The sequence below is a fragment of the Sciurus vulgaris genome (genome assembly GCF_902686455.1).
Source record: "Sciurus vulgaris genome assembly, chromosome: 7".
Classification (NCBI taxonomy): Eukaryota; Metazoa; Chordata; class Mammalia; order Rodentia; family Sciuridae; genus Sciurus; species Sciurus vulgaris.
Window position 1 is genome coordinate 121,086,971 of NC_136467.1, and position 14,546 is coordinate 121,101,516.

The 14,546-nt window shown below is 51.7% G+C and overlaps 1 protein-coding gene across 1 annotated transcript in view; it reads right to left on the reverse strand.

Annotated features, from left to right (window-relative positions):
* The window catches only part of PNPLA1 (patatin like domain 1, omega-hydroxyceramide transacylase), a 36,824-nt gene that overhangs the window by 10,544 nt on the left and 11,734 nt on the right, over positions 1 to 14,546 (reverse strand). The window contains 5 exon segments of the mRNA XM_079148446.1: positions 2,678 to 2,738; positions 4,362 to 4,571; positions 5,607 to 5,672; positions 7,057 to 7,191; positions 7,194 to 7,285. Of these exon segments, the coding sequence (XP_079004572.1) occupies positions 2,678 to 2,738; positions 4,362 to 4,571; positions 5,607 to 5,672; positions 7,057 to 7,191; positions 7,194 to 7,285 (564 nt within the window).

Here is a 14,546-nt window from a genome sequence, read left to right on the forward strand (position 1 = left end):
GTGTCCATCAGCGGGTGAATGGGTGAAGAAAAACCGAGTACAGACAAATGAGCGTCAGCCTGAAGTGGAAGGAAACCCTGCACATTCCACATCACCGACAAACCTGAGGACACTGGGCCACGTGACGCAGGAGAATCACAAAAAGACACTGTTTGATTCCACTTCTGTGAGATATCTAGAGTGGTCAAACTTGCAGAAGCCAAGCCAGCAGCGGGAGCCAGAGGCCGGAGGAGTTGGCCATCAGTGGCCAGAGAGTTTCAGTTTTGCAGGATGAAGAGGTTCTAGAGTTCTGTTGCACACAGTATGAATCTAATTAGCTCTCCTGAATGGTACACTTAAAATGGTTGGTATTTATTTTTCCACAACTAAACTATATGTGGAGGGTTGCAGTGGCACATGCACTATAATCCCAGCAGCTCAGGAGGCTGAGTCAGGAGGATTGAGAGTTCAAAGCCAGCCTCAGCAACAGCAAGGCACTAAGCGACTCAGCGAGACCCCATCTCTAAATAAAATACAACATAGGGCTGGGGATGTGGCTTAGAGGTTGAGTGACCCTGGGTTCAATCCCCGGTACCCAGGAAAAACAAAACAAAACAAAAAACAACACAACAAAAAGCCAACTCTATATGTGGGATAAAGATACACATACCACACAATCCAGTTTTCCACTCCTAGGTGTTTACCGGAGAAATGGAGACAAGTATCCATACAGACACTTACAGGACAGTGTCCAAGCAGCTTCATGCCAAACAGCGCAAATGTGGAAGCTACCTGACTGTCCATCAACAGGTGAAGGGACAAGTGAGCCACAGGTGTGCTCATACAATGGACAGGAAGGGAATTTTGAAAAACTGAGCGATCTGTTCCCATTTGCAAGAGCATGCTCTGCCTCAGAATAATTAGGCAGAGGGAAGGAATCCAGATAAGAGAGAATTCAACCTATGAGATTCTATTTGTCAAAGTTCTAGGAAATGCAAATTCACCCACGACGACAGAAACAGATCAGGAATGGCCTGGGCATGTCGGCGGGGAAATCCTGAAAGGGCACAGGGAGACTTGACTGCTTGCTGTCCCTGACCCCGGCCACGTTTCCACAGGTGTGTGTGTGAGAACCTACCAATCCTGGAGAGGAGGCAGGCAGTGGAGAGAAGGAAGGAGCAGAGGCGGATGGGTGTCTGGACCCGGCCGGCTGAGCGCCGACCGCACCCACACCCACGTGCACCCATCTGTGTGGGGAATGTGGATTCCCAGGTGCCAGTGCCAGTGCCCTCCCTGTGCGGAGGCGGCTGACAGGGAGCGCGAGGGTGCGATAATGAGGAGGAGGTGAGCCCTTGGGAGGGAGGGTGTGAACAGAAGGTGTGAGTTGAAGAGTCCATGGGTGACACCTTTCGGGTGTGCTCCTGCGGAGGTGACCCCCATCCAGAAGCAGCCAGGCTGCTCCCCAGGTGGCAAGTGGGGATTAAGAGTGTGGCTCTGGGCACCAACTGGAATTTCTCAGGATGTGTCATTGGTCCTGTTCACGCTCTAGTGCCAGCAGAAAAACCCAGCCCCAGCCCAGCCGAGGAGAGGCAGGTGCTGGCGGTAGAACCTGCGCAGACAGAGCCAGGCACACGCTGGCAACCGGGAGAGGAGCCCGAATGGCTGCGAGCCGGCGGGAGGTGTGATCTGCTCCTACTTGGTGTGATTCCAGGGCTGCTGGCAACGCTGCCAGCCTCTGATGCCTGCCTCCAGTGTCCTGGGGACGCCTGGAATTCCACCACTTGTTTTCATCCTGGGGTTTCAAACTGTCAATCAAACAGGTGTAAATGTCCACACCAGCTGTGGACAGAAGGGTGAGGAGGGGAGGTGGAAGAAGGGCCACCAAGCAAGTCTGAAGAGCCACGTTGTAACTGTCCCCAGGACTTGTCCTGAGACAGCGAGAAAGAAAATATATTCTAGGGGGAGAGAGAGGACACCGTGGGTAGGTGGAGGCTCCGGGGCCAGGGGACTGTATTTCATTCAGAGACAGCATCTTGCTGAGTTGTGTAGCACCTCACTTTTGCTGAGGCTGGCTTGAACTCACGATCCTCCTGCCTCAGCCTCCTGAGTGGGACGGCAGGCGTGCACCACCATGCCTGGCTGACTCTTTTCATTCTTGTAACAAAGACATTCATCAGAGACTTCCTGGGGCTCACTTAACACAGGCCCTTGGAATCATCCTACCACCCTGACGGTGCACAGAGGAGACACAGGGACTACCTTTTTGGACCAGCGTAGGACAAGGACTCTTCTCTCTGGATTGTAGCTCAATGTTCACTCACAGTCTCACATAAATATCACTAGTCAACCTCTAGTTCTACATTAACAATAGGACCTTATTGGAAAGAATAAAATGGAAGAGAATGAAATGAGATGAAAGGAAATTCTCCAGGGAGATTGATTGGAACTGTGTAGTTCCTAAACATGGTTCTTAAGTTCAAAATACCCTAGAAATGCCTCACCACCAGTCCTGTGAGTCAGCCCCAAAGCCCCCTTTCCATGGGGATCTGAGCCTCCTTTCTGGCCACGGTGGCCTTTGTCAAGGACCTTGCCTCCATTTCCAGCTCTCCAGGGCACAAATGTGTGGCACCGTCCCTCAATTCAGCCCTTCCACTTCCAGCCCTCCACCCTCCCTCCCTGGGACCCACAGGGTACTTACTCAGCCTCCTCAAATACATAACTGTATCCTCGTAGCCTCGGTAATAGTAATCCTGCAGGATCTGTGGGTGGGGGCACCAGAAATAACCAGGGCTGCAGCGATCAGCTGCATCACGGTCCCCTCCCCACCCCACAGCAACCACTTCCATGGCTCTTGAACTTTATTTGATGGGCTCTTCAGAACGTCCTTATCCAGTGTCCCATCCCCCCTCACCATCTGCAAGGACCCAAGGAGTAATTCCTGATCCTGGTCCCCAGAGATGCTGAGTTAGCATGTCCAACCTATTCACAGTGCATCCTCAGCCTCCCCTGGGCAAGAAAGGGTAAGAACAATAAGCCAAAGCTATGGAACCAGCCTAGGTGCCCTTCAACAGATGAATGAATAAAGACAATGTGGTATGTGGACACAATGGAATATTACTCAGCCATAAAGAAGAATGAAATTATGGCATTTGCAAGTAAATGAATGGAACTGGAGACTATGATCTCCAGTTAAGTGGAATATGCCAATCCCAAAAAACCAAAGGTCGAATTCTCTCTCTGATATGAAGATGCTAACACACAATAAGGAGGCAAGAGGGAAGAATAGAATTTTTTGGATTAGACAAAGGGGAATGAAGGGAAGGGAGGGAGATGGGAATGGAAAGAGAGTGGACCTGAATCAGACATCACTTTCCTGTGTTCATATGTGAACACACGACCAGAGCAACCCCACATCATGTACAGCCACAAGGATGGGAAGTTATACTCCATGTGTGTATATGTCAAAATACATTCTACTGTCATATAAACTAAAAAGAACTAATAAAAAATTGAAACAAAAATAAAGGGTGAGACCAGGCACGGTCCCGGGTGCATGCCTGTAATCCCAGGAGCTCGGGAAGAAAGGCAGCTTCAGCAAAAGTAAGGTGCTAAGCAACTCAGTGAGACCCTGTCTCTATGTCAAATACAAAATAGGGCTGGGGATGTGGCTCAGTGGTCAAGTGCCCCTGAGTCTGGTCCCTGGCACTAATAAAAGTAAAAGTAAAAATAAAAATAAAATAAATAAAAGGTGAGAAGTTTCCGGGAGATTCAGAGAAGATGCATTTGGGCCACATGAGGAGCAGAGTTTGGAGTCTGGGTTTTAAGTCCCAGTACTCTCTCCTATTGGCTGTGTGGCTGGAACACCTCAGAGCCTCGAGGTCTTCGTCTGTAACACGGGGACAGTAATAGCATCTACACAGAGGATGCTGGGGGACTGGTTTCATGAGATTTCGCTCATAGTGCTTTCTTCCAAGCAGGGCCAGATAGGAAATACCTAGTCTCTGCCACGTGCTCTTCTTCTTCTTTTTTTTAAACAGCACTTTTAAAATGGAAAACCTGTTCACAGTTCCAGGCTGCACAAAATTAAGGTGCAGGCTGGCTTGGGCCTGCGGGCCCTGGCTCGCTGAGTCCTGCCTCAGCTCCCTGACTGTCAGAGTGCAGGGCCTGTGGCGGGCCCATCAGTGCTGCAGACATGATGCTGGTCTACAGGGAGGACACTGGGTCTCAGCTTGGGGCTGAGGTCGGGAGTCAGCAGCTGGCCAGGAGCCAGGCTTGGAGGAAGCAGGGGGGATCTTCCAGGGGAGGTGGAACCTGAGTGGCCCCCTGCCTGCCAATCTCACCCCAGTCCCGCCCTCAGGCCCCCAGCCCCTCCTGCCCCTCACCACCAGGTCGGGGGGGAACAGCGCGTGGGTCATCCGGGTGATGTTCTCCAGGGAGAACTGAAAGGAGCAGTTGAACATGCGGAAGTCGTGGAAGATGGCGGGGCAGTCCCGGGGACAGATGTCCTGTTGCCCGCTGAAGGTGGAGATGGTGATGGAGTCTGTCCAGAAGGAGCAGGGCTGCATGCCCGTAAAGCCCCCGTCAATGTACCTCTGCGGGGTGGGAGAAGTGCCGTCTGAGGCCCCGGGCTCCTCCTCCACCAGCAGGATGCCAAGGGATGGGGGCCATGGGACAGCAGGGCCGGGGACAAGTCTTGAGACCAAGATGCCCACGGGCTAGTGATGTGCCCAAGGCCACTTGGGGGGTGCCTGGTGGCCTCTGGACTCCTAGCCCCGTGCTCCGACCTGCTCAGCCTCCCCTTGATCATCTTAATGGTGCTGAGACAGGCTCCAGCCTTGTGTGTGGGTGAAGCAAGAGACCCTGCCCCTGGCAGCCTGGCAGAGCCACACTCCTAATCCCTACCTGCCATCTGGGGTGCAGCCTGGCTGCTTTCCAGATGGGAGTCACCTCTGGCAGGAAGCCACACCAGAAAGGTGTCATCGTGGACTCTTCAACTCACACCCTCCTGGTCTCTGTCCTCCCTCCCAAGGGCTCACATCCTCCTCATTATCGCACCCTTGGCCTCCCCATCAGCCAGGGGTGCCTTGAGAACGAGCCATCTGCCACCAAGAGCCTATCATCTGAATGAGAAGGGCATGGGTTGGGCTGTCACTGCTCAGAGTGTGGCCTGTGACCCAGCGGCACCAGGTCCCTTGAGGCTGACTGGAGGCACAGACTCTCGGCCTGCCCTGACCCACTGGATGGGAGTCTGACTTATTTGATGAGATCCTGCGAGTGATTCAGAGATTCATGACAGGCCATCTGGGCCCTGGCCTGCAAAGCCCTCAAAGATTCCCATCATTCAAGTTCCAGGTCCAAAGTTCTAGGCTTTGTCTGTCAAGTCTGGGAAATCAGATGGCAGAGCCTCGGTGCTGCCAGGCATCAGGGATGTGTTGGTGATCCGGACGAAACCCCCACCCCTGGTTTGAGGAGGCTCAATGTTAAAAGGCACTCAGAAATCCCTCCACATTGGGAATTCAGAAGGGAGACCTTTCCATCGAGGCCCATCCCAGTGTCCTGTGACCCACATCTGCTTTCCCAGATGCACCTGGGTCCTGCTCAGCCCTCTCAGCACTAGGGGCACTCACCACACCGCGGTAGGTCGGGGGGATGAAGCCGCAGTACACAGGAACGAAGCAGCTGCAGTACAGGGCCTGCAGGGAGAGCAGGGCTGAGATCCGGGATGGGGGCTCACCTGGAGGCCACTGGGCCCCCCCACCAGCAAACCTCCTTAAGCCCCAGGCGAAGGTGCCAGCTTGGGAAGCAGAACTCCAAATTCAATTCCTGTTTGGGTCCTAACTAGTTGGATCCTTGGTGACCTCCTTGGTCAGTAGGGGCCTATTGTCCCAGCCTCAAAGGAAGGGTGTGACCTCAATGTCACCAGGATCCCTGCGGATGCCAACTTTCTGAACGCAGTGGGATTCAGTAACTATTAGTCCACGTCTGTCCTGGGCCAGGTCCTGGACTCAGGGGGTGGGAATGCTCACAGACAAAGAGGAGCAGGGAGGCCACAGTGCAGGGGGTGACAGGTGTACTCGCGGAGATGAGCATGGCCCTGTGGCCCCAAAGAAGGGGGGCAGGGTGGGGCAGGTCAGGAGGCGGTGAAGGAAAGTGCCCTTGTAGGGGAAGTGGGGCAGGAAGGAGGGGAGGAAGCCCAGGTAGAGGGCACACAGGTGCAAAGGCCCTGGGTCCTGGTTGGGTGTGGTCTGCTGTGGTTGGCTTGGTAGAAACCAGAGGTGGGGGCTGGGGGATGAAGTGGGAATGTGGGCATGAGAGGGTGGGTCTACAAGAGTGGGGTGATAACCCAGGGGGACAAGATGGGTACCCACTGCCTGTTCACTCTGGGATCAGGCCAGGTTGGAGTGAGGAAGTGAGGTGCAGTAGGACGGCCCTGATTTGGGGGAAGGGAAGAGGGGAAATATGGGAAGGAAGGCCCTGCAGCAAAACCCCTTTGTCCTGAAAGAGAATTGGGCATGTTCACAGCACTGCCCAGCAACAGTGATTCAGAAGTGAAATTTGCATTGGTGAGCTTAGCACTGCGCGCTGTCAGGGTGGGTGTGCACCCTTCTGGAGTGAGAAACCCTTTCGATGATCATTCAACCTTCTCCCACAGGCTATTGGAGAGGGGACAGAAGGGGGGACCTCTGCCCTGACTTTCCACAAACTGAGAATAATTCAGGAGAGGACGCCCTGCAAGCCAGGCTGGGAGTCCCTGAAGGAGCTGTGGTATCGTGCAGGCCACACCCGGGGCTGTGAGGAGCTCCAAGATCAGCCCAGAGGGCTGGGCAGGACAGAGGTGGAAGGATGGCCAGGCCCCTAGGGACAAGGGTGTCAAGGATGGCGCTTGGTTGGCCTTAGGTTCCTCTGTGTCCATCTCGTCTAACGTGGTTCCTGGCACAGGAGATGCCAGGTGTGAAGGATGCAAGGACCAGGGAAGCAGAGGAGAGAGGGGAGGAAGCGAAGCCAGTGGGCCCACCCGGGCTGCGGAGAGGCAGGCGGCCCTCCACCCCACGTGGGCGTCGAGGCCCAGGGCCTTGCCTCGATGAGCTCTTCCTTGGATGTGTACTCCGAGACCACCACGCTCTCTCCGTCCGTGAAGCGGGTGAGGCCCACGTGCAGCTTCCCGGTGGCGAACTTGTAGGAGTCTTCTGGCAGGACTTGGTACAGGAAACTGCCTCGATCATCCGCACCATCTTGCAGGATGGGGACAAGGGCCCCAGGAAGGATTTCTTCACCTCGGCCAGACCCACGTTCAGGACTCGGAGTACTCTCTGCAGAGGAAGCAGAGGGCAGGGGGTGGCATCACCAGTGGCCTGTGCCCAGTGGCCAGGAGAGGTCTTCAGTGACGTGGCCTTCTCATCCTGCACGGGACAGCGCGAGAGGCTAGCACAGCGCAGGTCCTAGCTCTCGGGAGTGGCCCGCCACTGCGCATGAGCAAAGCCGCCGGATCCAGGACCGCCCACGGCTAGGCTCTGGCGGAGGCTGACCCATGCTCCCGCTCCCTGTCCTGGCTATGGGACAGAAACTTTCCAGTGGGTGGTGTGTTCTCTTACACGCTCTCAACTTAGAATCAGAGGCGGGAAATAGCCCTGAAAAGCATGGCTAAAATTTCTAAACATTTTTTGTTGTTGTGTTGTTGTTTATTTTTGGTGCTGGGAATTGAACCAGAGCCTTGAAGGGACTTGATCAACATGTGTCCTACCCTGAGCCACAGAGCCAGACCTTCGACAAACATCTGATTGTTAAACATCCCCTGCATAGAAGACCTTTCTTAAAGATAATGTCATGTAACAGCTACTCGGGAAGCTGTGCAGTTGTGAGCTCTCTGTCAGGGGAGGTAACCAAGCAGAGGTTGGATAAGCACCTCTGTCAGAGAGCTTATCGAGGGGATTCCTGCATGGGCAGAGGGCGAGGAGTCCTTCCAACTTTGAGATTCTCGAGTCCCGAGGCGCCTGGCAATATGTCCGGAAGTAATCATGGCGTGTCTTACTTACTCTGCTGTTCATGAACAGAGCAGCTGAGCGGGAGAGGTTAAATGACTGCACCACGTCATGCACAGCCATCTGGGGACAGACCAAAACTAGGACACTACTCCTCTCATGATTTCCAATTCACAGCTTATTCCACACGAGTCCTGCAGGCGGGCAAGATAAGACTCGGCAAGGCCTTTCTATAGGTGTGGAAGCAGAGAAAAGCGAAGAGGCCAGCCAGCCAGCCTTCGAGAACTCCCTGGGTTCTGTGCTGATCCCAGGGATGAGAGGCTGAGTGAGGGAGCCTGGGTTGCCATGGTGATGCCCTTCTCTTGCTAATGTTCAGCGTGCACACTGCATTCTGTGTGGTGGGGACCCGACCTGACCCACAGTACATCACAACCATCACCAGGGACGGTGCTCCTGGAGGTGGGGAGGCCCTGCAGTTTTGGCGGAGGTCAGCTTTACCACGTGCTGACAGGCACAGTGTTTTCCCCCCAGGGAGGGTGCTGGTGACTCAGGGGCAGGTTATGAAGCAGGTTTGGACACCGAGGTGTTGGGTCACTGATGGTCTCACCTGTAAGCCCGGTTGGGATAGGGATTCAAACCAGGATGGGGACATTTGTTTTTGGAATTCTTAATGAGCAGTCTACCACCTTGCGAGGTCAGTGACCTTTCCCAGCGCCTGGGCCAGGAGCTCTGATTCAGCTTGCCTGGCTCCTGGCAGAGGCCCGCCAGGATGGTTGAAAGGAAATGTGTTCTTGTCACACAGATCATACCTTCTTGTTGTGGAAAAAATGATTTTAGAAAACGCAGATAAGCAAAACAAAAACAAAAACACCAAAAGGTCTTAGAATTCCTCCATCCAGAGATTACCATTTGATCTCTCTTCTTAGACTACATATTTTATTTTTATTCTTGTTTATAGAAAGTATAAGTAAGAATATATACACTAGAGACACTATTTATGATTTGCTTTTTCCAACCAATATATTGTGTCTTTCCTGGTCGATAAATATCTATTTATAATGTAATTTTAAAAACAGTGTGGAAAGCTTTACGAGATTATACCATTATTTATTGAGCAGCTCCCCTACAGGGGTTTGGCTAACTAGTTTGTTTCCTCTTTCGTTGATTTTTTGGCTTTTCTAAATAATGCTGCAATGAACAGTCTCAACCTAAATTCTTTGCCCATGTCTTAATTATTTTCCTGAGGATGAATTCCTAGAGGTGGCAATGCCAGTCAAAGGCTTGCATTTTTAATACCTTGTAAGGCTTATTCAATTGTGGCTAGTATATTATTCATTTCTTGTCAACTCTCAGCTATTCAGGGGTGGGGACAGGTGACAGGGACCAAACAGTGGCCAAGAGGATGGAAACAGTATTGACATTTCCAATGAACTCGTGTCCGAAAATGGTCCAATCTGGAAATTAACAATACTGCAGCCAGAGTTGGGTGGCCACAGGGGGATGGAGAGGCAAGATGTCTGGTTCTCCCCGACTCGTGCTTTGCTTAAAATTCTTTCGTGCTGCTTACTTGAGCCACGAACCAAAGGACGCCTTTCTCTTGGTATCTTCCTGCTTCTCTCCAAGTCTCTGTCCCGCTCTTCAGACTCTCTCACCGCACCCCTCTGGGTCTCTTTTTGTCATTCTCTCTCTCCTCTCTCTTCTACTCTTTCCTCTCCCCCTATCGTTTCCCACCCGGGGGGAAAAGAACTACATCTTCTGGTCAAACAGCTCTCCGTTGGTGGAACGCAAGTGTTAAGTGCAGCAACTGCTGGGTTCTGAGAGCAGGGATAAATTTAGCTCACTTCTTTATGCATCTGTGTGCTTTCCAGAACCTTCTCCTATTTAAATGCCCCCTTCCAAGCTGCAGGCTGCCAGGCTGTGGGATGCGGGGACCCACAGTGACCACAGCAAGGTGGGATTCAAAAGTAGCATCACCAGGCCAATGTGTCTTGGTTAGGAAACTCAAGGTTGGCAGCTCACAGCCCCAGCCCACACTAGCCACTCCACCTCTGCTCAGAGAAGGAGATTCTCCCCCTCTTCTCAATGGCTGTCACTGTGCTGTGCCCATAGAAGGCCCTGCAGAGACCTTCCCTCCAGGCTGGGAATCCCTGGGGGCTGTGCTCCCTATGCCCTCCAAGCCTCCTGTGACATTTAATGGGGGCTCAATGTGTGAACAAAGGAAAGGCAACACCTAAGCATGATGGAGATGCTCCCAGAGAGGAGCCACTGGACTTAATGACCCAATAAAAGCTTGGAGTAAGGTCGTCCCTGATAGATGAATAAGCAACAGAATTAACTACATTGATTGGTGTGGCCAACTCACCAGGCTTTATGAGTCTATTGTGCCAAGAATTTCAATGGAAAAATAAGGAAAGAAGATGCAGAGACAGGAAGATTTGAAAGGGCACCGGGAGCCACTTCCTAGTTTCAACCACTCAGGAAGATTCATTCTTTTCTGTGACCACATCTATTTCTTGGAAAGAACTCAGGCTGATTTAGTTAAAATTCCAGCTTCACCATATATTATCTGGGTGAAACAACTTTATTTGACCTCAACTTTGCCATCAGTAAAATGGGGATAAGGATGCCTACTTTATTGGGTGGTGAAGCAGACTGTTTTTAGTAAGTACTCAACACTGATTATGCCAATAATTCCCTGAATGACCAGGGACAAGCCTTCTGGATGTTTCTGACTCGGCCTTCTAGTCTGAGAAGCTTGGAGGGACAGGGTGTGCCTCTGTGACAGAGCAGCACAGGCACATTGAGCAACGCCTCCTCTTCTGTCAACCTGGGGGGACTATACAGGCTTAGTATGGGAAAGCGGGGGCTAGAAAACGCAAAAAAGGGAAGAAAAGGGAAAAAGAATAATCCGGTTTGTGTTTATTTAAGTGTGTGATGTTTATCCTGTTCACATGGGCTCTGTCTGGTTCACCCTCATGTCCCTAGTATTCAATGTAGCTCCTGGGACATGGGTAGGCACTTAATACACATGAATGTAAGTTGGGCACTGTGGCCCACGCCTGCAATCCCTGTAGTTTGGGCTCAGGAGGTTGAGGCAGGAGGATGGAGAGTTCAAAGACAGCCTCAGCAAAAGCGAGGCTCTAAGTATCTCAGAGAGACCCTGTCTCTAAATAAAATACAAAATAGGGCTGGGGATGTGGCTCAGTGGTTGAGTACCCCTGGGTTCAATCCCCGGTACCAGAAGAAAACAACAACAACAACAACAACAAAAAAACAAACAAACAACAACAACAACAAAAAAAACAGAATATATGCATGAATAGGGAACAAATAAACCCCAGAAATCGAAGGACACTGAGGTCCAGAAAGAGAAATAACTATTCAAGATGACTGAGAAGGTAAAAACGGAGGGCTTGTCTTCCCCGCCTCCTCACGGCCTGGCCTCCCGCTAAGTAAAAAAAATCCTAGAAAGACGGGCATTTGGAGGTTGGCAGTTTAAGCTGCTGGGTATCCCGTCCCAGGGCCCAAATTAGGTCTGCCGTGCGGGATGGATCTGTGGAGGATGGGGCCGCAGGGCCTGCGGTCTCCGCGGACTGGTAGCCTAGCAACATCCTCCAGTTCAACCAATCACCGCAAGGCACCGCGCCGCCCGCTCGCTCGCTCCCCCCGCCCTCCACATACACCCCCACCCCTGGTAGCGGCGCCAGTGATGCGCACAGGAGAGGTCGGGGCTCAGCAGCCCCACGGGAAGGAGCCTGTGAGCAGAGCATTCCCAGGAAAGCCCTGGAAATTCTCAGAATGCCTGCCTGGAGTCCTGGGAGGTTGCTGTTCCCTACCTCGTCCCAATTGCAGGCTGAATTCTCCTCTTCATTTTCCTGTGGGTAAATCTGACTATAGTAATAATCACTATTATTATTATCCTAACAACAGTGGTTGACCAAGCAGGCTTTCACACTTACAATCTGTTTATCCTCACAGGGACAGCTAGCCCCTGAGGGGCAGCGTTCTCAGTTTACTCACATTGTATTTCTACCCCACACTGTAGAGTCTTTGATTTAAAAACATTTTGGCTTAAAGCTACAGTGTCATTAATGGAAGGCCCATAGGCACCCTCCTGACAGCAAGTCCTCAGTCAGGAAGCCCTTTGTTCCAAAGAAATCTAAAATGGAAGCCCAGCACATAAAACAATGGGGCATGTGACTGCGTGGGTTGAAGCCAGGCGGGGTCCCACACCCTGTCCCATTGTCCCCCCCCCCCCCCCCCCCCCCCTTTGGAAGGAAGTCCCTCCAACACCCAAGAAGTAAGGTCAAAAATATTAGTCCGGACTATTTCTTTCATTTTACTCGTAGAAAATCCAGCCCAGAATAAAGGTTAACTTCAATAAATATTGGATGGATGGAAGGACAGCTGGATGTATGGAGAGACCCTGGGTTACACAGTTGATGTTGGCAGAAGCAGAACTAGAATTTGTATTTTCCTACTCTGTCCTGAATGCACCATAGGCTTTAGTCAAAAGTAAAACAACTCTGACCTGTTTAGTACTTACGACAAAACAAATAAAAGCAATACTTCTTGTGTGTGTGTGTAAAATACAATCCTCCACGCAGACCTTACTAAAGAATTGAGTTTTAAAAGCGTGGCTTGTCCTCTGTCAGGCTGCCGTGGGAACAGAAGTCCCTCTGGCAGTCTCATCTCCCGGGTTTTCAGCCCCTGTCTCCAGGGTTCTTTCCCTACCTCAGGTACAGGCCCCAGGCGACACCCTATCCCAGTGATCCTCTCCCTTGGAATCCAGGCACGATGTCCCCCACATTCATTGTATGCGAGAGCCTTAATGATTACTCCAAAGCGAAACAGGCAGAGAGGGAACGCGTCTAGAAAGTTCTCTGTGAATTCATGATGTTCTTAGGGCCATTGCCCCTCCTTTCTTCTCTTGGTTTTCTTTGGTAGACCCAGAAATCACTTGGGATCCTGTTGTGAGATAGAAATCAAGACTGTTCCCTTTCAGATTCTCCCTGGACTAATGAGGGGACACAGCTGTGAACTCCTCACACGCCTACCCTTACGCATTCTTCTGTTTTGTGAGCATGATCAGGGACCTGCAGGTGAAGCTTTGCTGTGCAAGAAATCAACTCCAAGCGCCTCCTCACTTGGAAGTCTCTTTTAATCCGGTGCCACTGCCAAGGAAGGCCCAGGCCTCCCTGCAGAACTAGGGTCCCCACAGCGTGATAATTAGGGTTCATTTCTGCTGACAGGAGTGATTGACAGCCACAGCCGTCTGAGGCTTCCGCTGGAGGATCTGCTGCCCATCTTGCAGTCTTCATGAACTCGCCAGGCTTTGGTCCCTGCTGGTTGTCGCTACTCTCAAGGGCTATCCTTTTGGGTACCTCGGTGGTGCCTGCCACTGTGCCAGACTCTGGGGCCTCAGCATTCCATGACACTCCTTTCAGGTAGTATTGTGGTTATCTCATCTTTACAGATGAGGAAACCCAGGCTCGGCTGGTTACCAGCCCAAGGTTATGCAACTGGAAAGCAGCAGAGCTGACCTCCACATCCTGAGGGACCCAGAGCCAATGTTATTCCCATCATAGTGGCTGCCGCTACTCTGTGAGATGACAGGTGGGACCAGATGGTTACTCAAAGGCTCTTGGGGGTCTGTCCTCCCAGGATTGGTTAGGGCCACCTCCTTAGGCTCCAATGGCCCTGGCAGACAAGAAGCCTCTCTCTAGAGCACCAGAACCCAAATCACATCTCCTTACGTGGGCTCCCCCACCCTAGGCTCTATCCCAGGCCATGTCAGTGTCCTCCCTGATCAGAAGGTACTTTGTGCAAAATCCCTGCCCCACCGCTTTTGTTTTTTACCATTTCTCCAGACCTTGACCTCAACCCAGTGTAAGATCTGCCTCTTCTATAAACCCCTTCCCCTGGACAATGGCCTCTGGTGCTTATAATTTGCACAGTTTATCTCAGGGCTGCCCTGTCTCTGGTCAGCTGTCTTCCTAGAGTGTAGGACCTATACCAAAAATACCCTTTCCACACCTTATTGCCCAGTTCAATGCCAAACATTTATGAGGTATTAAATGCTCCAAGAGCAGGGACCATTTCCATTTTGTTCCCTAGCACTTAACTCAGTACCTGGCATGCTGTAGGAACTTAATAAATGTTTGCTGAGTAAACTAATGGTGAACAAGTGGAAAATGAATGAATGAATGAATGAATGAATGAATGAATGAATGTGAGAAGAAAATCAAAGAGGGTTTTCTCCTCTGCTGGGCTGATGGGAATCTTTCCAGAGGGTTCTCAGGAAAGTGATTCAGCCAGGGTCCAATGGGGCAAACCACACAGCACTTTGTCCATCAAGCCTGCTTCTGACTTCCGCCCCACATGAATGGACACAGACCCTGCACTGGAGGAAGTGGTGGATTCATGGGGACAACATTGGGTCACTCTCAGGACCCAATTCAGCACATAATTGCCATAGCAGCCCAAGCAGTCTGGAAGTTTCTTTACCATTTGTGTGTTTTGCCCATGGAATGGGAAACGGAGCTCAACTGTCTTTCCCAGAGTTTGATCCGGAAGTGAAGCAAAGAA